General features: G+C 48.3%; 2 protein-coding genes across 6 annotated transcripts in view; one reads left to right on the top strand and one right to left on the bottom strand.

Moving 5' to 3' along the window:
* The window catches only part of KLC3 (kinesin light chain 3), a 33,307-nt gene extending 30,858 nt beyond the window's left edge, over positions 1–2,449 (top strand). For 4 of the 5 annotated variants that reach the window (XM_081869147.1, XM_081869145.1, XM_081869146.1 and 1 more), the window contains exon 13: positions 1,827–2,449. In XM_081869147.1, coding sequence (XP_081725273.1) covers positions 1,827–1,907 — 81 coding nt within the window. In that variant the 3' untranslated portion in view covers positions 1,908–2,449. The remainder of the gene's footprint in view (positions 1–1,826) is intronic. The other variant, XM_081869149.1, reaches the window with a different exon arrangement.
* Positions 2,450–3,416: 967 nt separating this feature from the next.
* The window catches only part of ERCC2 (ERCC excision repair 2, TFIIH core complex helicase subunit), a 32,474-nt gene continuing 8,149 nt past the window's right edge, over positions 3,417–27,741 (bottom strand). Inside the window, exons 7-23 of the mRNA XM_081868894.1 lie at positions 26,758–26,874; positions 22,224–22,347; positions 21,708–21,804; positions 19,381–19,514; positions 18,604–18,772; positions 16,977–17,095; positions 13,282–13,351; positions 12,316–12,385; positions 12,073–12,174; positions 11,591–11,654; positions 10,307–10,428; positions 9,863–9,955; positions 8,888–8,960; positions 7,537–7,607; positions 4,369–4,512; positions 4,093–4,236; positions 3,417–3,710 (exon numbers count right to left, since the gene is read on the bottom strand). Of these exons, the coding sequence (XP_081725020.1) occupies positions 3,618–3,710; positions 4,093–4,236; positions 4,369–4,512; positions 7,537–7,607; positions 8,888–8,960; positions 9,863–9,955; positions 10,307–10,428; positions 11,591–11,654; positions 12,073–12,174; positions 12,316–12,385; positions 13,282–13,351; positions 16,977–17,095; positions 18,604–18,772; positions 19,381–19,514; positions 21,708–21,804; positions 22,224–22,347; positions 26,758–26,874 (1,806 nt within the window). The 3' untranslated portion in view covers positions 3,417–3,617. The remainder of the gene's footprint in view (positions 3,711–4,092; positions 4,237–4,368; positions 4,513–7,536; positions 7,608–8,887; positions 8,961–9,862; positions 9,956–10,306; positions 10,429–11,590; positions 11,655–12,072; positions 12,175–12,315; positions 12,386–13,281; positions 13,352–16,976; positions 17,096–18,603; positions 18,773–19,380; positions 19,515–21,707; positions 21,805–22,223; positions 22,348–26,757; positions 26,875–27,741) is intronic.

Consider the following 27,741-nt stretch of genomic DNA (forward strand, 5'->3'; position numbering starts at 1 on the left):
CCACAGGAAACCCAAATTGGGTGGCTTTAAATGAGGATGAGATAGAGGGTTTTAAGATGGCTGCTGAATGCTTGAAACGGGGTTTTGAGCTCTAAGGCCAGCTCCAAGGCCAGTTTCTGCTCTATAACCAACTCTTAGCATTTGTCTTTATCCTCTTCCATTTTATTTCTTTAGTGCTTCTTTTTTTGTTTTAATTTATTGTTTCATCTCATGGTTTTATTGTTCTAACTCCCCTAAACTGCGAGTCTGCGTGAAGCTGGGCTGTGCTGAGCACTTTGCTAGGCAGTGCCAAACGCAAAGTCAAGCCAAAGTTTACAAGATACTAGTTATAAATTAAGGAAGAGAAACAACTTGATGATCCAAACTGTTGACGAGCGAGCCCAGGTGGCAGCTACAGAGTCTCCAAAATGCTCCCTAAATTCAAAGCCGCCACATTTGGAGATAATTGATTTCTGCAAACTGCCGACAAATAATCATGATTATTATGGTACTTCCTAGAAAGAACTGCAAAGATAAATTCATGGCTACTAGCCATGCTGGCTGGGCTCTAGGGTCAAAGGCCTTCTGAATGCCAGTGGCTTGATACCACAGCAGGCAAGAGTTGCTCTCGCACTCGGGTCCTGCTTGTGGGTTTTCCGTGATGGGCACCCGGTTGGCCGCTGTGAGAACAGGAATCTGGGTTCTTATAATTCCTTCCAGTAGCACCTTAAAGACCAACTAAGTTAGTTCTAGGTATGAGCTTTCGTGTGCATGCACACTTCTTCAGATACACTGAAACAGAACAAAAAATTCCTTCCAGTAGCACCTTAAAGACCAACTAAGTTAGTTCTGAAACAGAAGTCACCAGACCCTTCTATATAGTGAGAAGGTGGGGAGGGGTATTACTCAGTAGGGTGGTGGGAATGGGTGATTGGCAGATAGCTGTGATGAGCCTGTTGACGACTCTTAACGACTGCAATAGGTCTTACAGGAAAAAGCAAGGGGTGAAAAGGTGAAAAATGGCTTTGTCATGTATAATGAGATAAGAATCCAATGTCTTTGTTCAGACCAGGTCTCTCCATGGTTTTAAGTTTGGTAATAAGTTGCAATTCAGCAGCTTCTCTTTCCAGTCTATTTCTGAAATTCCTTTGTAATAGAACAGCTACTTTGAGATCTTGTATAGAATGTCCTGGGAGATTGAAGTGTTCTCCTACTGGTTTCTCTGTCTTGTGATTCCTGATGTCAGATTTATGTCCGTTTATCCTTTGGCGTAAGGTTTGGCCTGTTTGTCCAATATAGAGAGCTGAAGGACACTGTTGGCATTTGATGGCATACACAATGTTAGACGATGAGCAATTAAATAGTCCCGAGATGGTATGTGTGATGTTGTTGGGGCCAGTAATGGTGTTGTCCGGGTGTATGTGGCAGCAAAGTTGGCATCTGGGTTTATTGCAGGCTCTGGTGCCAGTGTCCGTGTTAAGTCGTCAACAGGCTCATCACAGCTATCTGCCAATCACCCATTCCCACCACCCTTCTGAGTAATACCCCTCCCCACCTTCTCACTATATAGAAGGGTCTGGTGACTTCTGTTTCAGTGTATCTGAAGAAGTGTGCATGCACGCGAAAGCTCATACCTAGAACTAACTTAGTTGGTCTTTAAGGTGCTACTGGAAGGAATTTTTTGTTTTGACTATGGCAGACCAACACGGCTACCTATCTGTAACTGGGTTCTTATGTTTATGCTCTTTTAGGCAGAGCCTCAAAGGAAGGGGTTGAAAACCAAAGAAATGAGAACTAGAAACTTGGCTTTTGCTGCAGTGCTGTAGCCTTGTCTGTTTGTTTTGCAGCAGCCCAGCAGCAGGACCCTGACTGGCGCCCGGACGCTGAGCTCCAGCTCCCAGGACCTCATGCAAAGCGGCTCCACTTAAGCCTGGCCCGGCCCCTTCCTCCTGCCGCACTTCCCTCGCTGCTGCCTTTAGGCTGGGCCGAAGCTTGAGCCTCTCTCTCTCCTCCCCTCGGCCAGCCTTCAGCTGAGCTTGTGGGGCTGTTGGAACCAGGGCGGGGGGGTCCTGCACCAAGTGGAGACCCCCCCATCCCACACCTGGAACGCCCCTGTTCCCTGGTGCCTGTGTGGCTGCATGAGGGGTCTTCCCTGCAAGAGGTGGGCTGGGATGGAGATCAGGTCCGGACCCCCTGCAATCAGGACAAACAGGCTGTTATTTCTCAGGACCTTTGGGGGGGTCAGTGGGTGGCCCTTTCCAAAGCAGCTGGACAGGAGGGTGTCTGCCCCCCCACTCTGCTGCTGCCTTAACTCTTTGCGTACAACCAGGTAAAGTTGCACTCCTCTCCCCCCCCCCCGCCCAGTGGAAAAAAAATGCTGCTATTTCCCTCCAGCCAAAGTCACAATATTTATTGTATTTATGCAACAGGAAGCATATCTCTCTGTCCCAAATAAATGGTTGCAAGTGGATACTGGACCAGGGACTGGTGAATGTTGTCTGCTTCATTAATTTAGTGGACGGGGAAAAGGGGAAGAGCCCTGTGCGAGTGCCTGGAGGTGGTTGGAGGATGGATGGCGGCTAGTAGGTTGAGATTGAATCCTGACAAGACAGAAGTACTGTTTTGGGGGGACAGGGGGCGGACGGGTGTGGAGGACTCCCTGGTCCTGAATGGGGCAACTGTGCCCCTGAAGGACCAGGTGTGCCGTCTGGGAGTCATTCTGGACTCACAGCTGTCCATGGAGGCACAGGTCCATTCTGTGTCCAGGGCAGCTATCTACCAGCTTCATCTGGCATGCAGGATGAGACCCTCCCTGCCCGCAGACTGTCTTGCCAGAATGGTGCATGCTCTAGTTATCTCTCGCCTGGACTACTGCAACACGCTCTACGTGGGGCTACCTTTGAAGGTGACCCAGAAACTACAACTAATTCAGAATGTGGCAACTAAACTGGTGACTGGGGGCGGCCGCCGAGACCACATAACACCAGTCTTGAAAGATCTGCATTGGCTCCCAGTATGTTTCTGAGCACAATTCAAAGTGTTGGTGCTGACCTTGAAAGCCCTAAACGGCCTCGGTCCAGTATATCTGAAGGAGCATTTCCACCCCCATCGTTCTGCCCGGACACTGAGGTCCAGCTCCGAGGGCCTTCTGGCGGTTCCCTCACTGCAAGAAGCCAAGTTGCAGGGAACCAGGCAGAGGGCCTTCTCGGTGGTGGCGCCCTCCCTGTGGAACGCCCTCCCACCAGATGTCAAAGAGAAGAACAACTCCCAGACTTTTAGAAGACATCTGAAGGCGGCCCTGTTTAGGGAAGTTTTTAATGTTGAATAGGTTATTGTATTTTAGTGTTCTGTTGGAAGCCGCCCAGATAAAATATACACACACACACGGTATATATATTATGGCAGGATAGCAAAGCAGAATGAATAACACTCAGCACTTAAGAAAAACCAAAAAACTATTTTATTGCAACCAGAGTCCAAAATCTGGAACTGGCAAGCAGAGTCTTTTTGGGTGTGGGGGGTATGAAATCCATGTGAGTTTGGCCCCTCTGATTTTGTCTCCGCCGGTGGGCCAGGCTGAGGCAGGAGCTGTGGGGAGAACCCAAATTTGTGCTTTCTGCTTCCTCTTCCTGCTTGCCTCACACCTGGTGGGCAATTTCCTGCACCTTGCGTAGCGTCTCCTCCGACTGCAGCTGCTCGAAGGTGAGGAGAGACAGACCCAGCTGGTCCTCCTGGCGAAAGAGAAGACGGGATCTGGGGTCAAGAGTAGGAAGGGCTCGTCCTCATCCCTGCCACCCCCTCCAGTCCTAAGGTAAAAAGGTAAAGGGACCCCGGACCATTAGGTCCAGTCGTGACCGACTCTGGGGTTGCGGCGCTCATCTCGCTTTATTGGCCGAGGGAGCCGGCGTACAGCATGACCAAGCCACATCTGGCGAACCAGAGCAGCGCACGGAAATGCCGTTTATCCCAGCAGTGACATAGCGTGGGTTGCCTGTACCCGGGGCAAGGCAAGTATTGTTCCCGCTAACCTGTGGACCGTTGGCACTCCCCGAGTCCCTTCCTCCAGCCCAGTTAAAAGTCGGCCAACCCGGAACCTCCTCTCCCGCCACTCACCTTGCGGAACGGCTGGGCCATTTGTCGCAAGAAGAACTTTGACACCTGCACGGCCTCGTCCACCGTCAAGTTGAGGTTGGCGTCCGTGATGTGCTCCTGGATCCAGCGGGGGAGTTTGCCTCGTTTGTCCGCCCTCGCAAAGCGCTGCCGAGAGTCGTGGGGCGTGTTACCTGGGGAGAATGGGTGCCCGCCATTGCCCACACGCCCACCTCCCCCCTCTTAGTCTGCGGAACAGTGCGCCACTGCTCAGGATTTCTTCCCCACCAGCCGGCAAACCTTGTCAGCGAAGACCATCAGGCCGTAGTCGGTCTTGCCGCGAATGGCTCTCCCCACGCACTGGGCTGCGTGGCGCATGGCGTCGAAGGTCAGGAAGTCGTTTTCGCGGATCTGGAACTGGTCCCGCAGGTAGTCTAGACGGGCCTGGGGAAAGGGGGCTGCCATGGAGGTCTCTGTGTGTGTTTGTGTGTCCTTTTTCGGATCTCCTCCCCACTCCCAGTGAGAAAAACACACACACACACACACAAATACATTTCCCTGCATGCAAAAATCCACTGATCTGAACACGAAAATTAGCAGCAAAGAACGCTAATGCAAATAGTAATAATAATAATAATAATAAAATAATAAAATTTATACTCTGCCCTCCCCAGCCAAGACAGGGCTCAGGGCAGCTAACAACCGATATAAAAACAAATTGATTAAAATACAACATTAAAACGCAGCCTCGTTTCAATGGAAACTCAAATCAAAAACTTTTTGGAGGATGAAAACATCAGGTCTTCACCATGGCTAACTATCCAGCTATTCTCGGCTGCATCCGTGTCCAGGTCAAGGAAAGCAATAGGCTCTATTCCACCTTGGTCAGACTCACACCTGGAATACTGTGTCCAATTCTAGGTGCCACAATTTAAGAAGGATATTGATAAGACACAGGGGGGGGAGGCGCCGGAACTGCAAAGGACTTTCAGACTTTGAAAACTTGGCACCGTGGCATGTCTTGTTGAACAGATTCCGCTGTACAGCAGACCCTCGGGTTAGGTTACTCTCGAGTAACATAAACTTTGGGTTGCGAAAGCGGCAAACCCGGAAGTATTTTTCCAGATTTTGCCGCTTGCGCATGCGCAGAAGCGGTGCCTCTGGATACAGATTTTTCAGGGTGCACATTGACCCCCGGAACGAATTAAATTTCTATCCAGAGGGCCCACTGTATGGTGTTTGTTGACGTCAGAATATAAGTGCAGCTCATTGCAATGGTTTTGAATTTTGCTGTGCTGTTGTCTTCCTTCGTAGGTCATGCAGACCTAAATAAAGCTGTAAGAAGCCAATGACCCATCTAGTTATAATGACCTATGGGACCGCCTCTCCTGGTATGCCCCGCAGAGGACGTTAAGGTCCATAAATAGCAACACCCTAGAGGTCCCGGACCCTAAGGAAGTCAGATTAGCCTCAACCAGAGCCAGGGCCTTTTCAACACTGGCTCCGGCCTGGTGGAACGCTCTGTCTCATGAAACCAGGGCCCTGCAGGATCTGATTTCTTTCCGCAAGGCCTGCAAGACAGAGTTGTTCCAACTGGCCTTTGGCTTGGAATCAACTTGATCCTCTTTCCCTCTTTCCTTTTTCCTTCTGTGATGGAACTCCTATTTGGGGACTTCCCTGGCTTTTTTCTGGCCCATGTAGGACCAGTCTGGATTTCATCCCCCCCAAAGTTTTTGATTTGAGTTTCTACTGAAATGAGGCTGCATTTTAATCTTGTTTTTAAGCTGTATTTTAATCAATTGTTTTTATACCTGGTGTTAGCCGCCCTGAGCCTGGTCTTGGCTGGGGAGGGCGGGGTATAAATAAAATGTTGTTGTTGTTGTTGTTATTTTATCATTAGTTCAGCATCATGTGCTCACGGGGGGGGGGGGGGCGACCAGAAGATGCCCAACATGGAAAACCAGTGAGCAGGATCCAGGCCCAAGAGCTACTCTCCCCACCTCCATTTGCTGGTATCCCCAGTGCATTTTTACAGCGTTGGGGGCACAGGAGATGAGTGTATGGAACCAAGGGGGCAGGGTCCCGCCCAAATCTTTGTGAACCAGTGGCCTAACCCTTCTCCAAGAAGCCGTTTAAATACAACAAAGGAAAATTCAGCAAAATCCTGGGCTGGGATTTTGACAGCGCTAGGTCTCTCCTGAAAGCTTATGTCTTTCCTGGAAGCAGGCTGGCAGGTCCTTAATCTGACTTAATTGGGATCAAGTAAGCCAGTTCAAATCCCAGACTCTCTGCCAGGCGTTTTAGCGCTGGGCAACATCCCAACATGTACACAGCCTTGCCAACCAGGCACCCTCTGGCTCTTTCGGACTACAACTCCCACCAGCCCCTTCCTGGTCTAGGCTGCCTTCAAAGCTCTTCTTTAAGCAGTATGTAGTTCAAAGGTCTGTATAGTTAAAGTTATGCTTCTCCCCGTAGTGATGTATGGAAGTGAGAGCTGGACCATAAAGAAGGCTGATTGCCGAAGAATGGATGCTTTTGAATTCTGCTGCTGGAGGAGACTCTTGAGAGTCCCACGGACTGCAAGAAGATCAAACCTCTCCATTCTGAAGGATCTTTTCCAGGGAGTCTTCTCTTAGGAGGTGACCAAAGTATTGGAGCCTCAGCTTCAGGATCTGTCCTTCCAGTGAGCACTCAGGGCTGATTTCCTTCAGAATGGATCGGTTTGATCTTCTTGCAGTCCATGGGACTCTCAAGAGTCTCCTCCAGCACCAGAATTCAAAAGCACCCATTCTCCGGCAATCAGCCTTCTTCACGGTCCAGCTCTCACTTCCATACATCACTACTGGGAAAACCATGGCTTGAACTATACAGACCTTTGTTGGTAAGGTGATGTCTCTGCTTTTTAAGATGCTGTCTAGGTTTGTCAATACTTTTCTCCCAAGAAGCAGGTGTCTTTTAATTTCGTGGCTGCTGTCACCATCTGCAGTGATCATGCAGCCCCAGAAAGTAAAATCTCTTAACTGCCTCCATTTCTTCCCCTTCTATTTGCCAGGAGGTGATGGGACCAGTGGCCATGATCTTTGTTTTTTTTTATGTTGAGCTTCAGACCATATTTTGCGCTCTCCTCTTTCACCCTCAATAAAAGGTTCTTTCTGCATATCTGAAGTTGTGTGTGTGTGTGTGTGTGTGTGTGTGTGTGTGTGTGTCTCACAACAGTTTGCCCTCCTTGCTTGCTGTACAGAAATTCCCACCTCCAGCTCAGCAGAAGAGGAGCTGGGAAGAGACATCCTCTTCGCCCTTCCTGTATCCAGGAGACGTCAAAGTTTGTTTTGCGCCGGTGGAGCCCCAGGAGAGTCCCGCAGCCTCGAGAGGAGGCTCCTGGGAATCACCTGCTCTGGAGCCAAGACGGAGGAAGGAGGCAGAGAGCCCAGCCTGGATGCATAGGCAGAGAGGAGAAGGCTGACTCACCTTCAGGATTCGGCTCTGGGTGTAGACGTAGGGCACGCCAAACATGATCACGGCTCTCCCGTAGTGGTGGACTGCGGAGAAGGACACAAATCTAAACCGGGTTGAATGAAATGCAGTGGCTGAGATTCCGGGGGGGGGTGTGGACTAGATGGGCTCTGGGGGTCCCTTCCAACGCTACAATGCTATGATTCCATCGTCCCTTGGAGGTTGTACAGCAGGGAGGTAGACGGCCACCTGCCAGGGATCCTTTAGCTGCGATTCTTGCGTCATTGATTGCGTGGGGTTGGGCTAGATGACTCCTTAGGGTCCCTTAAAAGGTAAAGGGACCCCTGACCATCAGGTCCAGTCGTGGCCGACTCTGGGGTTGCAGCGCTCATCTCGCTTTATTGGCCGAGGGAGCCGGTGTACAGCTTCCGGGTCATGTGGCCAGCATGACTAAGCCGCTTCTGGCGAACCAGAGCAGCACATGGAAACGCCGTTTACCTTCCCGCCAGAGTGGTACCTATTTATCTACTTGCACTGGTGTGCTTTCGAACTGCTAGGTTGGCAGGAGCAGGGACCGAGCAACGGGAGCTCACCCCGTGGCGGGGATTCGAACCGTCGACCTTCTGATCGGCAAGTCCTAGGCTCTGTGGTTTAACCCACAGCGCTACCCGTGTCCCTTACAACTATACAATTCTATGATTCCAACAAGATCCCTGCTGGATGAGGCCCCTGGCTCATCTGGTCCTGCATCCTGGAGGGTGTGAAGGCAGCAAGCATCTTCGGTTGTTGGGCCCCAGTAACCACACTCACAGTGGCGTCTTGCCTCCCTGAACCTAATATCTGCTGTGTTTCCCTGTGTGTGTGTCATCTTCTAAGTCAGGGGTCAGCAAACTTTTTCAGCAGGGGGCCAGTCCACTGTCCCTCGAACCTTGTGGGGGGCCGGACTATATTTTGAAGGGGGGAAAAATTAACGAATTCCTATGCCCCACAAATAACCCAGAGATGCATTTGAAACAAAAGCACACATTCTACTCCTGTAAAAAACACCAGGCAGGCCCCACAAATAACCCAGAGATGCATTTTAAATAAAAGCACACATTCTACTCCTGTAAAAACACCAGGCAGCCCCCACAAATAACCCAGAGATGCATTTTAAATAAAAGCACACATTCTACTCCTGTAAAAACATGCTGATTCCCGGACCATCCGTGTGCCGGATTTGGAAGGCGATATGGGCTGGATCTGGCCCCTGGGCCTTAGTTTGCCTACCCATGTTCTAAGTTTCTAGTCCACATGCTTAAGGAAAGGGTCAGAGATGAGAGAAATTGCATGAGAAAATTAGGAGAGGGCAGGCAGAAGTACTCACCGAAGTCGATCCCTTCAGAGACCTTCCCCCTGGCCACAGACAGCAAAATGGCTCCCCGTCCGTTTTCGCAGGCCTGGCAAGGAAGAGACAAGACACAACATTGCAGAATCCGGCCAGTTCCTCCACATGGGGGCGATCACTCGAGGGGGGAATAATTTTGCCCTGACTTTCCTCCTGGATTTATGTCAGCATTCTATATATCTGGGCAGGCTTGCCAGAACGAAAACAGTGTTTATATCAGGCACCAAAAACAGTTCAGTGATGGTGCCAGCCTAACATCAGCAGGGAGTTCCACAGTTTGGTTCCTGCCACGCTGAAAAATCAATTTATTATAAAGGCAGAATGAATATTCTGCCACACCTGAATCTTCTTGCCCAGACTTTCCCTTAGCCGTAAGATTGGATTTCGTCAATCCCCATTTTTATACGATTTTATATTACTGTTTTACTGGTTTTATATTTTTGTTTGAGGATATTGTTTAGCTAGGTAAGACAGATATTCCATACCAAACTCTGCTCCCAAAGTTTCACTCGTTAGAGTATTGATGTAAATTACTAAACACACCCTGGTCAGGAACAGTATTTCAGGATTCAGATTAACTTCTTTAAAGCACAATAAATTTAACTCTTATTTTTCCCCTTACGGCATTCGTTGTTTTCTGTAAGTTACAATCAAAACAGATGACTCCATCATCAATTACACCTGTATTTCCATTCTTCTTAATTCACTTAATCCGCAATGAATCCTATTTTAACGGTACTGTTAACTGTTCTAATGTTTTACACTGCTCAGAGATTTCTTCAAAAATAAAGTTTTCAAACATTTGAAATAAATAAGCTGGGCTGGTAAAACGAACGGGGTGGGGGTGGGGATTTCATTCAGTATTGGTGAGTACTTTGCGGCCACTGCTTATTTGCCCTGCCCCACTGTTCACCAGGGGAACTACCTGCCACCGCGTCCCGACTGGCGGCTCACCTCCTGGTACTTCTCGAGGGCCATGCTCGTCTCCGCTCCGTCCTGCGTCTCAATGAAGATGAGTTTGTTGCGCTGGATGTTCTCTAGGATCCCCTGCAGTGGCCAGAGAGAAAAACCGGGGGGTGGGGTGGGGGTGGCGGGTGCATGAAATTCAAAAAGTCACAAGGCTTCTTCACACAGCAGGTGGTTCGACTGTGGAACTCCCTCCCACAAGAAGCTGTAAGGGCCCTAGAGACGGCTTGAACAGAGGATTCGGTCAGAGGCCATCCTTGTGGCAGGGAGTTCCACAGTTTAACTTGGCACTGCGTGAAGAAGTTCCTTCCTTTTTTCTGCCCCCAATTTTCCAATGACCACCCTCTAAAGGTCACTCTCAGGACCCTCCCAGCCGGTAGCAAATACCCGGACCCGATCCCCAAACATGCGTGTGCGCACACTCGCACGTACCTGCTCATACCACGAGGCCACAATGTTCTCCATGTACTGGTAGCTAGTGAAAAAGGCCACGATGCCGTCTGGGACGATGGCTGACATCTCCAGCAGCAGATTCCCGTAGTTGCGGATTACGGCTGCGAGAAAATCAAGGACCGTTTTGGGGAGAGAGCCACAAGGCAGCCTTCCCTCCGTCAACCCCTGCCGCGAAGGAGGGTAGAGGAGACCCATGACCCAACCACGTTCTCACTCCTGGCCGCTCCTGCGCCAGGAATTTAAAGCCCTTTAAACAGCTGCATCTTTCCCCTAAAGAATCCTGGAAATTGTAGTTTGCGAAAGGCGCTGAGATTTGTTAGGAGACCCTCTGGGAACTACAATTCCCAAAGCTCCCTGTGAGGAATGGGGACGGATTGTTAAAACCACCCTGTAGCTCTGCGAGGGGAGCCTTAGAACTCACAGCGCCCTGTTGTTTAGTCGTTTAGTCGTGTCCGCCTCTTTGTGACCCCCTGGACCAGAGCACGCCAGGCACTCCTGTCTTCTACTGCCTCCTGCAGTTGGGTCAAACTCATGCTGGTAGCTTCGAGAACACTGTCCCACCATCTCGTCCTCTGTCGTCCCCTTCTCCTTGGGCCCTCCATCTTTCCCAGCATCAGGGTCTTTTCCAGGAAGTCTTCTCTTCTCATGAGGTGGCCAAAGTCTTGGAGCCTCAGCTTCAGGATCTGTCCTTCCAGTGAGCACTCAGGGCTGATTTCCTTCAGAATCTTAGATCTTCTTGCAGTCCATGGGACTCTCAGGTGTCTCCTCCAGCACCAGAATTCAAAAGCATCCATTCTTCGGCGATCAGCCTTCTTTACGGTCCAGCTCTCACTTCCATACATCACTACTGGGAAAACCAGAGCTTTAACTATACAGACCTTTGTCAGAAAGTGATGTCTCTGCTTTTTAAGATGCTGTCTAAGTTTGTCATTGCTTTTCTCCCAAGAAGCAGGCGTCCTTTAATTTCGTGGCTGCTGTCACCATCTGCAGTGATCATGGAGCCCAAGAAAGTAAAATCTCTCACTGCATCCATTTCTTCCCCTTCTATTTGCCAGGAAGTGATGGGACCAGTGGCCATGATCTTTGTTCTTTTGATGTTGAGCTTCAGCGTCCTTAACAAACTACAATTCCCAGAATGCTTTGGGGGTGAAACCACGGCTGTTTGAAGCCCTTTAAAAATGCTTGGTGTTCATTTGCATTTTATGCAAGAAGGGGTGGGGTGAAAAGTCCACGCAAGGCAAATATTCTGCTCCCCCTCCTTACCAATGTCTTCGCGCGTCTCGAACTTGGAGCTGATGGTCACCTGGTCGTTCCCTCTCCCCACAATCTGAAACGGGAAAGGGGATTTGGAGAAACTGCCCGTTTGGAGGGGGGCAAGGAAATGGGAAAAGTTGGGTGGTTGATTAGTCAAACACCCCTCTTTTTGCAGAAGGAAAGGGAACCTAAAAAAAATCATTTAGGGGTGGAACGCCCGACGAAAAGGCATTTTATTGCCTTTGTACCCTGCTTTTTCCTCCAGGGATCTCATAGGGGGCATATGGGGCTCTCCCTCCCTTTTCACAACAACAACCCTGTAAGGTTGGGCCGAGAGGCAGTGACCGGTCCCGAAGGCTTGGAGGTTGAGGGGCTGCGTCCTGACATTTGCCACCCTTAAAAAAAGCAGCCAGCCTCTCAACCCTTTACTTCGGTGGCCCTGGCAGTGCGGGGAGAGCCCTCTGCCGACCGCCCTGTCTCCTCGCACTCACCATCGGGCAAAGACAGGTCCTGGCGAGGGTCATGGTGAACGTTGCCATGGTGACGGGCCTGAAGTCCAGGATTTTGGGGTAGATGTCCAGCGGCGAAAGGGTCTGCGCCCGAATGAGGAGGAAATTGGGGTGGAAAATGTGGCCACAAATCACACTTTTTTCTCTCTCCCACACACAAACTCACACCAGTTTGGGCCTGCAGGAAGAGGACCCTCCTGGACCCAGTAAAAAGGCCACACTTACTCCTGAGGTGATAATGACTGACTGGAACCTCTCAAAGACCGGCTTGATAGCGATGGAGGCGTCCATGCAGCTGGGGAGAATCACAGAATGGTTGGACGGGACACCCAAGGGACATCTGGTCCACCCCCTCGCAACACACCCAGGCTGCCTGCCCCCCCCCCCAAAACACAACATTTTGCAAACATAGCTCTGGCCTCGAAAGGATGCTACAGCCTTCCCCAATCTGCTGCCATCCAGATGTTGTCAAACTAGGTTAAGGTGTGATATGACAGCCATGTTCAAATATATAAAAGGATGTCATATAGAGGAGGGAGAAAGGTTGTTTTCTGCTGCTCCAGAGAAGCGGACACGGAGCAATGGCTCCAAACTACAAGAAAGAAGATTCCACCTAAACATTAGGAAGAACTTCCTGACAGTAAGAGCTGTTCGACAGTGGAATTTGCTGCCAAGGAGTGTGGTGGAGTCTCCTTCTTTGGAGGTCTTTAAGCAGAGGCTTGACAACCATATGTCAGGAGTGCTCTGATGGTGTTTCCTGCTTGGCAGGGGGTTGGACTCGATGGCCCTTGTGGTCTCTTCCAACTCTAGGATTCTATAACTCCCGTCAGCCCCAGCGTCGCACGGGGAGTTCTGGTTCAGAACATCTCGGGAAGGTGCAGGATTGGGGAAGATTCCAAGAGAAACTGAGACAGGGAAACGAGGTAGATTCTGCCGTCTTGCCTTTAAAAACTGCTTTGAGGTGTGTTTTTTAAAGAAATATTCAAGCAGTGTACAAATTTTATGAAATAAATAAATTAAATAGATATGACCTTCCAGCTGACAGGTGGTTGGCTCCTGGGGTCACCCTGTCACCCATCAAGACTGACCACTGCCCCTCCTCCAGCTGTGCATCTTTTTAGAGAAGAAAGGGACCCAAGGATCCCCCCCCCCAAAATTGGGTGCCCTCTAGATTTCCCGGGGTGCCCTCACCTGAAGTGCAGGATGGGGTTGGTGATGGTGGGAGTTCGGTCATCAAATGGTTCAATGATTATAGTAAAACCTGCGGTGGGATAATTAAACAAAGACGTTTGGGTATCTGGCACGAGCACACCCACCCACCCACACCATCAACAAAAAAATACTGTATTTTTTGCTCTATAAGACTCACTTTTTCCCTCCTAAAAAGTAAGGGGAAATGTGTGTGTGCGTCTTATGGAGCGAATGCAGGCTGCGCAGCTATCCCAGAAGCCAGAACAGCAAGAGGGATAGCTGCTTTCGTTGCGCAGCGATCCCTCTTGCTGTTCTGGCTTCTGGGATTTAGAATATTTTTTTCTTATTTTCCTCCTCCAAAAACTAGGTGCGTCTTATAGAGTGAAAAATACAGGTATGTAGAAAATCAGGATGCTGATCTCCCTAAGGCCGTTCCAGAGAGAGCTCAGCTTTCCTTTGAATAAAGGAGGGATGCAAGCTTCTAGCCCTCCTTACGGGATCCTTGCCACGGGATCACATTCATCCAGTGCTTTACTAACTGCACTGGTGGAGTACAGAGTCAGATTTAAAGTGCTGGTTTTGACCTTTAAAGCCCTATGCGGCCTAGGACCCTCGTACCCACGGGACCGCCTCTCCTGGTATGCCCCGCGGAGGACCTTAAGGTCCACAAATGAAAACATTTTGGAGGTCCCAGGTCGCAAGGTGGTTAGGCTGGCTTCAACTAGGGCCAGGGCCTTTTCAGTACTGGCCCCGACTTGGTGGAATGCTCTGTCACAAAGAGACCAGGGCCCTGCAGGATTTGACATCTTTCCGCAGGGCCTGCAAGACGGAGCTGTTCCGCCTGGCCTTTGGTTTGGACTCAGTCTGACCCTTATGTTTCCCTCCCTTTATGGTTTTGATCTATGGGCTACTTTTAAAATGAGGCTGCATTTTAAATTGCATTTTATCCCGTGTTTTAAATTGTGTTTTTCCCCCCTATTATGTTTTTACTGTAATTTTACTGGTGTTAGCCACCCTGAACCCGGCTCTGGCCGGGGAGGGCGGGGTATAAATAAAATTTGTTGTTGTTGTTGTTGTTGTTGTTGTTGTTGTTGTTGTTACAGGGAGGAGTTTGAGAGCCAGGCAGTACAGTGGTGCCCCGCAAGACGATGCCTTGCAAGACAAAAAACTCGCTAGATGAAAGGGTTTTCCATTTTTCGAGGTGCTTCGCAAGACGAATTTCCCTATGGGCATGCTTCGCAAGACGAAAACGTCGGGTTTGCTTCCTTTTTCTTAAGGCCGTTAATACCCGGGGAATCCGCGCTCCGCAAGATGAAAAAATCGCAAGGCGAAGCAACTCGCGGAACGAATTAATTTCGTCTTGCGAGGCACCACTGTACTTTGCTAACATATTTCAGGCTTCCGGGCTTGAAATTTCAAGTGTTCATTTTACCTACTTTAAATGAACTGTTGTTTTATCTCCCATGTTCTTACAAACTGTATGTTACTCAGTTTTTTTTTGTTTTAAGCTTTTCACTGCAGAAGAAGCAGCCTGAAAATCTAACCCAGGGGTGACTGACACTCCAGGGTTAGCTGCGATTCCTGGGGTTGGGCTGGATGACCCTTGGGGTCCCTTCCAGATCTATGATTTATGCAGAAAGCGTTGCAGGCTGGAATATTTCTTGCCGTGGGCCTGCAAGCCGGTCGAGGCCCAAGCTTCTAGGACACCAGAAACCTTTCCTTCCGAGAGCCGAGGAGGAAGAATTAAGCTTCTTAAAGGCGGGTGGACTGACTCATCCTCAGGGCTAAGAACTTAAGAGACTTAGGAGGTATTTATATGCCGTGGCAACGTCAGACAAACACACGGAGCCCGTCCCCTTCTCCTCTCGGCTTGAGGAGATGGTGCAGCAGTCCTCAGCGCATGAGAGCACCATCGTGCTTGGCTCCAGCGCACCTCCGGGCTGTGGCACAGAGCAGAGCCCCCTGGTGGCTTCAAGGCCTGGATACAGCAGTTCAGGCACGGGTGACTTCAGGACTGGATGAGTGCAATGCGCTCTCTGTGGAACTTCCCTTGCCCTTGATCCCGAAGCTGTGGCTGGTGCCGAACGTATTTGTTTACTTACTTATTTTTATATTTATTTTCCCCATTCTTTATAATCACACTTTCATCCAGGGATGCCAAATAACTCACAAAAAACAAAATGATCAGACAACAGCAAAGGTTGCTAGGTTTATCGAGGGTGCAATGAGATTAAGGGCCACTTCCTGTCTTTTTTATTTATATATCTTTTATTTGTATATATTGCTTGTTTTATGTTGCTATGGCTGTTGGCTAATGCGAATAAAGTTTATCTTATCTTCTATAACTTACAGAAAAAATCATTCAGTCGAAAATCTAACAATGACATGCATCAAAATCCTCCTCCTATTAATTATACATAACAGTATATACTTTTGTCCCTTCTCATTTATCCTAATTTTCTTTTTCCTCCCTCCCCTGTAACCCCTCCCTCCAAAACTTGTTCTCTCTTCAATTCTTTAACCATGTGCACAGATTATTCATACTACAGTGGTGCCCCGCAAGACGAACGCCTCGCAAGACGGAAAACCCGCTAGACGAAAGGGTTTTCCGTTTTGGAGGCGCTTCACAAAACGAATTTCCCTATGGGTTTGCTTCGCAAGACGAAAAGTCTTGCGAGTTCCCGCGGGTTTTCCCCCCCTTTCCCCCCTTTTCCTAAGCCGCTAAGCCACTTATCAGCTGATCCGCTGATAAGCCGCTTAACAGCTGATCGCTGATAAGCCGCTAAACCGCTAATAGCGCTAATCCGCTAAGCTGTCAATGGGCTTGCTTCGCAAGACGAAAAAACCGCTAGACGAAGAGAATCGCGGAACGGATTAATTTCGTCTTGCGAGGCACCACTGTAATTTGGATGCTTGGGTTGGCTTCCCCCTGTGCTATCCAATTCCTATAACTTGTCCATTTATTCAAAATCTTTTGACATTTGTTTTCCCATGTATCCTCCGTCATTACCTGTTCAAATATATCAGATTGTATATATTCAAAAACATAGTCATCCTGTCCAGCTGTTTAGAAAGTCGATGAGAGTTTTAATATTAGTCTACAGGCCGCGGCCGATTTGTGCACGACTGTGGAAATGCGCCAAACCCCCAAGCGACTCAAAAAGTCACAAAAAGGGGCTTACACAGGCCCCGCAAACGTCCACAAGGGTCTGGAACATAAGCCTTGCGCAAATCAGTTGTTGCCTGTGCTGCTTTCTTAACTTTTTCTGACACAGCCACTGCCAGAGAGCTAAGGGTTTTGGTTTTTTGTAAGGCGTGAACTACCCTATCAGATGGGACACGGGTGGCGCTGTGGGTTAAACCACAGAGCCTAGGACTTGCTGATCAGAAAGTCGGTGGTTCGAATCCCCGTGACGGGGTGAGCTCCCATTGCTCGGTCCCTGCTCCTGCCAATCTAGCAGTTTGAAAGCACGTCAAAGTGCAAGTAGATAAATAGGTACCGATCCGGCGGGAAGGTAAACGGTGTTTCCGTTGCGGCTTAGTAATGCTGGCCACATGACTCAGAAGCTGTACGCCGGCTCCCTCGGCCAATAAAGCAAGATGAGCGCCGCAACCCCAGAGTCTGTCACGACTGGACCTAATGGTCAGGGGTCCCTTTACCTTTTACCCTTTCAGATGCAGAAAGTCTCCCTTACCTTTGGAGTAAGTGCTAACCAGAGTGGCGAAATTGGAAATCAGCGTGATGGGGGAGAAATCGGAGATGTCGGCGATTTCCAGTGTTCGAAGAAGGGAGCGGAGGCGCTCTGCACAGAATCTGCAAAAGGAAGGAAACCCCGAGTTTGCAGTAAGGCAGGTGTTGCCTTCGGGGGAGAAGGTTTGTGTGAAGGAACAATGGCGGGGAAGGATTTCTGCTTGGCAATCAGAATGAGAGCGGGTGTCTCCGCCATTCACAAATGCTCACAGATACCTGGGGTGGGGGGAAGCGAGCTAACCAGTTAAGTACCTCCATTTCCATGTCCAAAGAGGTTGCCTCATTGCTATAGAGACAAATGGGATGGCCTTTTCCCACCTCAGCTGGCTGAATGCCAAGCCATCCTAGCATACAGAACAATTGGCCAAAGCTTTTTATTATTATTACTTTATTTTCACCCTAGGATCCTAGGGGAGTCAAAGCACTAAAACACAATTAAAAAAAAAATATTTTTTAACACAACTTACAATCATAAAAATGAAATGTGTTGTAAAAACATACAGGTCCCTATTTTAACTTTTTGTAGTTTTAAAGTGAAGCTCAACATCAAAAAAACGAAGATCATGGCCACTGGGCCCATCACCTCCTGGCAAATAGAAGGGGAAGAAATGGATGCAGTGAGAGATTTTACTTTCTTGGGCTCCATGATCACTGCAGATGGGGACAGCAGTCACGAAATTAAAAGACGCCTGCTTCTTGGGAGAAAGGCGATGACAAACCCAGACAGCATCTTAAAAAGCAGAGACATCACTTGCCAACAAAGGTCCGTATAGTTAAAGCTATGGCTTTCCCAGTAGTGATGTATGGAAGTGAAAGCTGGACCATAAAGAAGGCTGATCGCCGAAGAATGGATGCTTTTGAATTATGGTGCTGGAGGAGACTCTTGAGAGTCCCATGGACTGCAAGAAGATCAAACCTATCCATTCTTAAGGAAGTGTTCTCAAAGCTACCAGCATGAGTTTGACCAAACAGTGGGAGGCAGTGGAAGACTCTGAACACTGTCCCACCATCTCGTCCTCTATCGCCCCCTTCCCCTTGTGCCCTCTATCTTTCCCAGCATCAGGGTCTTTTCCAGGGAGGCTTCTCTTCTCCTGAGGTGGCCAAAGTCTTGGAGCCTCAGCTTCAGGGTCTGTCCTTCCAGTGAGCACTCAGAGCTGATTAACTTCAGAATGGAGAGGTTAGATCTTCTTGCAGTCCATGGGACTCTCCAGAGTCTCCTCCAGCACCAGAATTCAAAGCATCCATTCTTTGGCAATCAGCCTTCTTTATGGTCCAGCTTTCACTTCCATACATCACTACTGGGAAAGCCATAGCTTTAACTATACGGACCTTTGTCGACAAGGTGGCTTACACACAATAAATAGTAGCACAGCAGAACTTCACCGTTGAAACATAAATCGTATCAAAGAATTAACAAATCGTCAGTAAAACAACTGGAAACAGAAGCTGAAGACACCGCCCTCTCTGCCCTGGAGTCGAACGCCACTCCCAGGTTGGGGTGTAAGCAAGGGTACGAAGGGTGGGGTTGGCTTTTGGGGGTGGGAGATTCTCCTTCCTGACCCCCCACTTACCGAAGGGGCTTGCGCTCAATGCAGACCTTCTCGAAGATGTCCTTCAGAAAAGAGGGGGGGCTTTCCTGGACCACGTGATGAACCCGCAAGCGGGACTTCAAGTACTCCAGGAAGCATTTCAGGAAGCCCACAAAGTGCTCCGCGGTCCGGATGTTGCCTGGGACGGCCTCTGCCAAGAGGGGATAAGAGGCAGGTCAGGCCTTTGCCGCTACCTTTGTGGGGCAGCCCAGTCCAGCTGCAGGAGGCCCCAGGGCAGCGAGAACAAATCACTCCCCACCCTCTTCAAGAATGAGAAATGGGTGAATGCTGGATGAAACCAAGGGTGCACCTCACCTGGAGTAGGTAAAGCTAAAGGGACCCCTGACCATTAGGTCCAGTCGTGGCCGACTCTGGGGTTGCGGCGCTCATCTCGCTTTATTGGCCGAGGGAGCCGGCGTACAGCTTCCGGGTCATGTGGCCAGCAGGACTAAGCCGCTTCTGGCGAACCAGAACAGCGCACGGAAACGTCGTTTACCTTCCCGCCAGAGCGGTACCTATTTATCTACTTGCACTGGTGTGCTTTCGAACTGCTAGGTTGGCAGGAGCAGGGACTGAGCAACGGGAGCTCACCCCGTCGCGGGGATTTGAACTGCCGACCTTCTGATCGGCAAGCCCTAGGCTCTGTGGTTTAACCCACAGCGCCACCCGCGTCCCAACACCTCGCCTGGAGTCTTGTCTTAAATGGGGGACAACCATCACAGGCTAACCACCTCCCGCTGCAGAAAGAGGCCCAAGCACCTTGGAGGACTTCGTCGGGCAGCACCGGGTTGGCCAAATAGACGTCCGTTTCGCGGGCAACATTCGCCTCCCGCAGACCTTCCACCAGGCGCCGGTATTCCTCCTTCAGCTTCTGAGCATCCGTCTCCTTGATCCTTGAGGAAACAGGGAGAAGGGGGTTCTATACCTGAAGGAGCATCTCCACCCCCATCGTTCTGCCCGGACACTGAGATCCAGCGCTGAGGGCCTTCTGGAGGTTCCCTCCCTGCGAGAAGCAAAGCTACAGGGAACCAGGCAGAGGGCCTTCTCAGTAGTGGCGCCCGCCCTGTGGAACACCCTCCCTTCAGACGTGAAGGAAATAAGTAGCTATCTTTAAAAGACATCTGAAGGCAGCCCTGTTTAGGGGAGTTTTTAGTATTTAATGCTGTATTGTTTTTAACACTTTATTGGAAGCCGCCCAGAGTGGCTGGGGAAACTCAGCCAGATGGGCGGGCTATAACTATATTATTATTATTATTATTATTATTATTATTATTATTATTATACCTGTGGGTCATGAGCAGCCAGGGCTGTGCACAATCCCAGGAGGGTGCATGGGACCTGCAGGATGTGGCCCTCAAACAAACAAATGGGTAAGCAATCCATCCATGTACGGAACGCCTCCGACCCCCACAGAGAGTACAGAGTGGATCCCAGTGGCAGTCTGACTCAGTAGGAAACACCTTCCCATGTTCCTAATTCAGTTCCCTGAGAATTTCAGCTATCAGTATTAGAAATGGACCAAGTTTCTAGCTGTTAAAAGCATACAAGCCAAGTTTCTAGCTCTCATGAAGGCCAGGGTGGTTGGAAAAGGTCTCCCCCTGCCCCAAGGAGGGTCTCCAGGGCTTTCCAGCGGCTCCTTGCCACACCCGCTTCATGATCCAACAAGCTGTGATTCCTGAGTTGCGGGGGGTTGGGCTAGATGACCCTTAGGGTCCCCTTCCAACTCTACAATTCTATAACTGGAATTATGCATGCAGGACGTCCCATAGAATCAGGGGGTGATCTTAGTTCAGGATTTTCACATCGTGCTCATGGGCATTTGCTGAGTCAAGGCTGCCGGGTGGGAAAATAAGAGGGTCTTATCTTAATTTATCATAATAATAATAATAATAATAATAATAATAAATTTTTTTTATACCCCGCCCTTCCCGGTTCAAAAAACCGGGCTCAGGGTGGCTAACAACAGATTTAAAACACTTAATTGTTGCAACAAAAACAGCATAAAATACAGTATAATACGTGAATAACAATAAATTCAGAATTCAAAAATCAATTTAGGAGGAAAATCCATCCAATAAACGTTAGATGATCACCAGGGCTAGCTGGCTGAATTAGTCCTACTTGGGCCAGCGAGGAGGCCAGGGGAGAATTAGCTGTGGGATCCCAAAGCGGGAAATCTTCATAAAAAGGGGAGGTGGAGGGAAGGAAGGGGAATAAAAGATCAGGCTAAATTCAAGTTGAAAGCCAGGCAGAATAGCTGTGTCTTACAGGCCCAGCGGGAGGAGGTTAAATCCTGCAGGGCCCTGGTCTCATGGGACAGAGTGTTCCACCAGGTCGGAGCCATCACTGAGAAGGCCCTGGCCCTGGTGGAGGATAGTCTGACTTCCTTAGGGCCCGGGACCTCTAGACTATGATTATTCACGGACCTTAAGGTCCTCTGCGGGGCAGACCAGGAGAGGCGGTCCTGTAAATACGAGGGCCCTAAGCCACAAAGGGCTTTAAAGGTCAAAACCAGCACCTTAAACCTGACCCGATACTCCACCGGGGGCCAGATAAATTCAACAGTTTTGATGGAAGTAATAATGAAATACTGAATGGTTTAGTTTATATACAAATTGCAGGGACTTATGCTATGCAAAATGAACCATGGAAAGAGAAGGGAAGTCACTGATAGTTTAAGGTTGTCTAAATGAATACAGTGGTGCCTCGCAAGACGAAATTAATCCGTTCTGTGAGGCTCTTCGTATAGCGGTTTTTTCGTCTTGCGAAGCAAGCCCATTGACAGCTTAGCGGATTAGCGCTATTAGCGGTCTAGCGACTTTTAGCGGATCAGCTGATAAGCGGCTTAGGAAAAGGGGGGGAAAGGGGAAAAAACCCGCAGGAACTCACAAGAAATTTTCGTCTTGCGAAGCAAGCCCATAGGGAAATTCGTTTTGCGAAGCGCCTCCAAAACGGAAAACCCTTTCGTCTAGCGGGTTTTCCGTTTTGTGAGGCGTTCGTCTTGCGGGGCACCACTGTATTCCATATTGTAAAAGTGAAAATTTAATTAAAAAATTATGGGGAAATAAGAGGGTCTCCTCACTTACTTCTGGATGCTGGCTTGGAGCGTGGCCACGTTTCCCTGGCACCGATCCAGCATCTTGCGCGTGATGTTGACACCCATGGAATCGATGCAGACGTTGTCTGTGGGAGAAGAGGACGGCCAGCTGGAGTATGTGACTTTCTAGTCAGGTGAAGACAGACTGACAGTTTTCTGGAACTGCTATTGAGCCACCGCGCTTGTCATGAGAGTATCTTCTTCTCACAACACCTCCTCGAACGTTAACGCACTCTGCGCTGATAACCATCGCGGCACCATGTAGCGGTGAGTTCCGCAGGCTCTGCGTGCGCTACGTGAACCACCACCCTCACCCCATTGGCTCAGGAAAGGCAGTCGCTCCTCTGCCACGCTTGGCCCTAAAGGGACAGTCACATTATCCCCCCCCCCACATTGCAGGGGGTTGGACTAGATGGCATTTGGGTCCCCGCCCAACTCAACAATTCTACGATTCTAGGTATGTGCTTGCAGATGTCCAAGACAGGCAAGAGGTGCTCTTGCATACCGATATTGTGAGCCTCGTCGAAGACGACGACGGATTTCTTGGCCAGTTCTTTAGACACCAGGTCAGCGATCTTGGGGTCCAGGAGATAGTGGTAGCTGTATACCACAATGTTGGCGTGAAGGATCTGGTCCAGCATGGAGAGAAACAGCAGAACAAGGACACGCGTGGCATGAAAATCTGTACAGTGGTACCTCAGGTTACATACGCTTCAGGTTACAGACTCCGCTAACCCAGAAATAGTGCTTCAGGTTAAGAACTTTGCTTCAGGATGAGAACAGAAATCGTGCTCTGGCGGCGTGGTGGCAGCGGGAGGCCCCATTAGCTAAAGGGGTGCTTCAGGTTAAGAACAGTTTCAGGTTAAGAACGGACCTCCAGAACGAATTAAGTTCTTAACCCGAGGTATCACTGTACTGTATTGGACCAAGGTATCACATCCAGAGAACTCTAATTTTCCTTTTTTTGAAAAAATGAAATAAAATAATTCATTTGATTTTTCAACTTAAAAGTTTTACAGAGATGTATCAAACACAAATTATAAAAACCAGATTCCAAGGAATATCCTGGACTTCTGTCCTCCCCTTTGTGGGTCCCCCACCTCCATCGTTCTGCCCGGACACTGAGGTCCAGCTCCAAGGGCCTTCTGGCGGTTCCCTCACTGCGAGAAGCCAAGTTACAGGGAACCAGGCAGAGGGGCTTCTCGGTGGTGGCACCCGCCCTGTGGAACGCCCTCCCACCAGGTGTCAAAGAGAACAACAACTACTGGACTTTGAGAAGACATCTGAAGGCAGCCCTGTTTAGGGAAGCTTTTAATGTTTGATGCATTACTGTATTTTGATATTTTGCTGGATGCTGCCCAGGGTGGCTGGGGAAGCCCAGCCAGATGGGCGGGGTGTGAATTAATAATAATAATAATAATAATAATAATAATAATAATAATAATAATAATAATAATAAAAATTATTATTATTATTATTATTATTATTATTATTAATCAGTTCCTCCCGCATCTTTTATGATAATCCAAACCCTTTACTTCTTCCATTAGGTCCAGAATCAATCTTACATCACTACAAGTGATATTCCAGTCCTATTAACAATTTTAACTGTTTACAGTGTTCTTTAAGCTAAGTTATCAATTTCCCCCACTCCTTATTAAAATTTTGGTCTTCCGGACTTCTGATTCTTCCGGTCATTTTAGCCATTTCAGCACAGTCCACTAACTTCATCTGGTATTCTTCTCTGGTAGGAACTTTATCTCCTTCTCATCGCTGGGCCAGTAATATCCGTTTTCCAGTCCTCTTGGGGTGGAGGGAGGGGGGAACCCTCTCAAAAGGACAGTGACATTAAAAGGTATCCATAGATGCTCAAAACATGTAAAGAGATGTGCTCTTAAAAAAAAAAAAATTAGGAACAGCACCTGTGCAAGCTTTCAAGCTACAGTGGTGGTGCCTCGCAAGACAAAATTAATCCGTTCTGCGAGTCTCTTCGTCTTGCAGTATTTTCGTCTTGCGAAGCACGGCTATTAGCGGCTTAGCGGCTATTAACAGCTTAGTGGCTTAGCGGCTTTAAGAAAAAGGAAACAAACTTGCAAGAACTCGCAAGACGTTTCGTCTTGCGAAGCAAGCCCATAGGGAAATTCATCTTGCGGAACGACTCAAAAAACGGAAAACTCTTTCGTCTTGCGCATTTTTCGTCTTGCGAGGCATTCGTCTTGCGAGGTACCACTGTACACAGAAAACTTCAGGCAGGTAGGGAATGGAGGTAATGAAATCTGAGGTGTACCCTTAAAAAAAACCAAAAACCCAACCTTACTTCATATGTGGTAGACTTGTCCTAAGGTGAAAGACTTTTGGGAAAAGATTTATAATGAATTGAAAAAAATGTTGAAATATATATTTGTTAAGAAACCAGAGGCCTTTCTTCTTGGAATAATGGGTTTGGTATTGCCCAAGAAAGATGTTAGATTGTTTTTGTATGCCACAACTGCTGCTAGAATTTTGCTGGCCCAAAATTGGAAATCACAAGAAGTACCAACAGTAGAGGAATGGCAGGTGAAGATGATGGATTTTTTGGAGCTAGCCAACCTGACCAGAATAGTCCGCGACCAGAAGGTGGAGGAGTATCAAGAGGAATGGAGGAAATTTAAAGAATATTTAGTTATATATGTTAAGATAATTTAAACAGAATTACTTGCGAGCACCAAATTGGCCTAGGATTTAAATATGTGATGTTGTAGAATACTATGGATAAAAGTCAAAATGAAAAGAAAGAAAGATGCCAATAGGACTATGTAAATTTTATGTGAAATTAGTTTTGGAAAACTGCTACAATGATTTATATGGAAACTCAGCCAGGGAGATTTCAGGAAGTCACTTAACAATGCTAACAAAAGTGGATTTTCTACAGTTAGGATATATGCTTGTTTGTTTGCTTGTTTTTTGATGTTTTCTTTTTACGTTTGTTGATATAGAATAGAATCATAGAGTTGGAAGAGACCACAAGGGCCATTGAGTCCAACCCCCTGCCAAGCAGGAAACACCATCAGAGCACTCCTGACATATGGTTGTCAAGCCTCTGCTTAAAGACCTCCACAGAAGGAGACTCCACCACACTCCTTGGCAGCAAATTCCACTGTCCAACAGCTCTTACTGTCAGGAAGTTCTTCCTAATGTTTAGGTGGAATCTTCTTTCTTGTAGTTTGGAACCATTGCTCCGTGTCCGCTTCTCTGGAGCAGCAGAAAACAACCTTTCTCCCTCCTCTATGTGACATCCTTTTATATATTTGAACATGGCTATCATATCACCCCTTAACCTCCTCTTCTCCAGGCTAAACATGCCCAGCTCCCTTAGCCGTTCCTCATAAGGCATCGTTTCCAGGCCTTGGACCATTTTGGTTGCCCTCCTCTGGACACGTTCCAGTTTGTCAGTGTCCTTCTTGAACTGTGGTGCCCAGAACTGGACACAGTACTCCAGGTGACGTCTGACCAGAGCAGAATACAGTGGTCTGTTTTAAACTTGGAAAACTAATTAAAAAATTTGGGGGGGGGGGAAACAAACACAACCTTACTTTGCACATTTATTCTAATTTAGTGAGTAATGGGTGGTGAGAAGGCACTGAAGTCCCCCGCCCCGCAATTATTGGAAATTTAAGCAGAAAATGCCAGCTGCAGAGGGGAAGAAGCAAACAGGACTCATCTCCATCAGCTCTGACACCCTCTCTCCTCATAGCAGGCGTTCCATCAGGCTACCAGCTTCCCTCCCAGCTGGTCATGAGAAGAACCATAATGTTCAAGAACAGGTGCCTGAGCTTCCCCCATCCTCTTCCCTCCCCATCCCTTTTTCCTTGCATGCCGTTTCCTTTCCATTCTAAGCCCGGGAGCAGCAATCTCTAGCTGCCGATATTGTGTTTCTGAGCGGGTTTTCAACTAAAGAGCCCATCAATATGCTTCAAACAAAATTATTTGCATTCATTAGTTTGTACTTGGCTCTCTGGCCTCAGATATTCCAGCAGGCCTTGCACTCTTTGAGCTATGAGGTCAGGAACTTGGCACCTTTAAAGCCGTCCAGAGTGGCTGGCGGGGTATAAATAAATAATTATTATTATTATTATTATTATTATTATTATTATTATTATTGAGGTTCTTAAGAAGCTGAACAGTATTTTTAATCTGTTTTAGGATTATTAGTATTATTAGGGAAGTTTTCAATATTTAATGCTGTATTGTTTTTAACACTCGGTTGGGAGCCACCCAGAGTGGCTGGGGAAACTCAGCCAGATGGGCGGGGTAAAGGTAAAGGTAACGGTACCCCTGCCCATATGGGCCAGTCGTGTCCGACTCTGGGGTTGCGCGCCCATCTCGCTTAAGAGGCCGGGAGCCAGCGCTGTCCGAAGACACTTCCGGGTCACGTGGCCAGCGTGATGAAGCTGCTCTGGCAAGCCAGCACCAGCGCAGCACACGGAAACGCCGTTTACCTTCCCGCTATAAAGCGGTACCTATTTATCTACTTGCACTTAAGGGTGCTTTCGAACTGCTAGGTGGGCAGGGATCAAACGACGGGAGCTCACCCCGCCGCGGGGATTCGAACCGCCGACCATACGATCGGCAAGTCCTAGGCGCTGAGGTTTTACCCACAGCGCCACCATGGGCGGGGTATAAATAATAAATTATTACTATTACTATTACTATTACTATTATTATTAATATTACTATCACTATCATTATTACTATTATTATTATTATTAACTTTTGCGTGTTTTATAAAAGGGCTGCAAATCTTTCTTGATTTTACTGTTTTATCTTTCGTAAACTGCTTTAGTTTGTGTTTTGTTTTGTTTTTCAAATCAAGCAGTGTATAAATTTTATTATATTTTATGCCATGGCCATTTGGGCTGTTTTTTCCCCGCTCCAGAAATTTATGATGCCAGTCACACGGAGCCAGAGCCCTTTCAGAACAGGAAGGGGACCCAAACAAAATATACATTGTTACCTATTATGCACAAAAAAAGACAGCTAGGTGATCACAGCCACATTACCGAGTATCGTGCAAGGAAGTAGGGGCACCATCCTTTCTGTCGACCAAAGGCCTTCAGGTCGTCGAGATTGTACACGCCGTATGGGAGAGGCACCATCCGGCCGTGGGCATCAAATTCCTGCCAAAGAAGGGAAAAGCACATGGCGAGCTGCAATTTGAATCACAGACTTGGCAGGGGCCCTCGAGGCCCAGCTATTATTTTTGTCACCTGCTAAAATGTATGGAAGTGAGAGCTGGACCATCAAGAAGGCTGATCGCCGAAGAATTGATGCTTTTGAATTCTGGTGCTGGAGGAGACTCTTGAGAGTCCCATGGACTGCAAGAAGATCAAACCTCTCCATTCTGAAGGAAATCAGCCCTGAGTGCTCACTGGAAGGACAGATCCTGAAGCTGAGGCTCCAAGACTTTGGCCACCTCAGGGGAAGTGAAGACTCCCTGGAAAAGACCCTGATGTTGGGAAAGATGGAAGGCCCAAGGAGAAGGGGACGACAGAGGACGAGATGGTTGGATAGTGTTCTCGAAGCTACAAACATGAGTCTGACCAAACTGTGGGAGGCAGTGGAAGACAGGAGTGCCTGGCGTCCTCTGGTCCAGGGGGTCACGAAGAGTCGGACACGACTAAACGACTAAACAACAACAAAAACATCACTTTCTAAGACGAGATGCTTAGAAAGTTGATGTCAGTTCTATCATATAGAATAAGAGAACAAGAAGAATATACTGTGGCGTTCATACGGAGCCCCCGGTCGTCTCACGGACTATTAACCCGTACACCACTAATCCGCTGCCACCAACCAGGCCCTCCCTGGTAAAATCACTCAGTCAGGTTCTCAATTAATAAAGAAGAGTGTATTTTATTTCAGACACAAACAAACTTTTACGGCATTCCAAACGTTGTTGCTCTTTACTTTCTTAGTCTTATTTTCCTCCCTCTATCTCTTCTACCTCCCCACACTCAAGAACCCACTGCCCTGTCTCTCTATTA

The sequence above is a fragment of the Podarcis erhardii genome (genome assembly GCF_964252035.2).
Source record: "Podarcis erhardii genome assembly, chromosome: 7".
NCBI classification, from domain to species: Eukaryota; Metazoa; Chordata; class Lepidosauria; order Squamata; family Lacertidae; genus Podarcis; species Podarcis erhardii.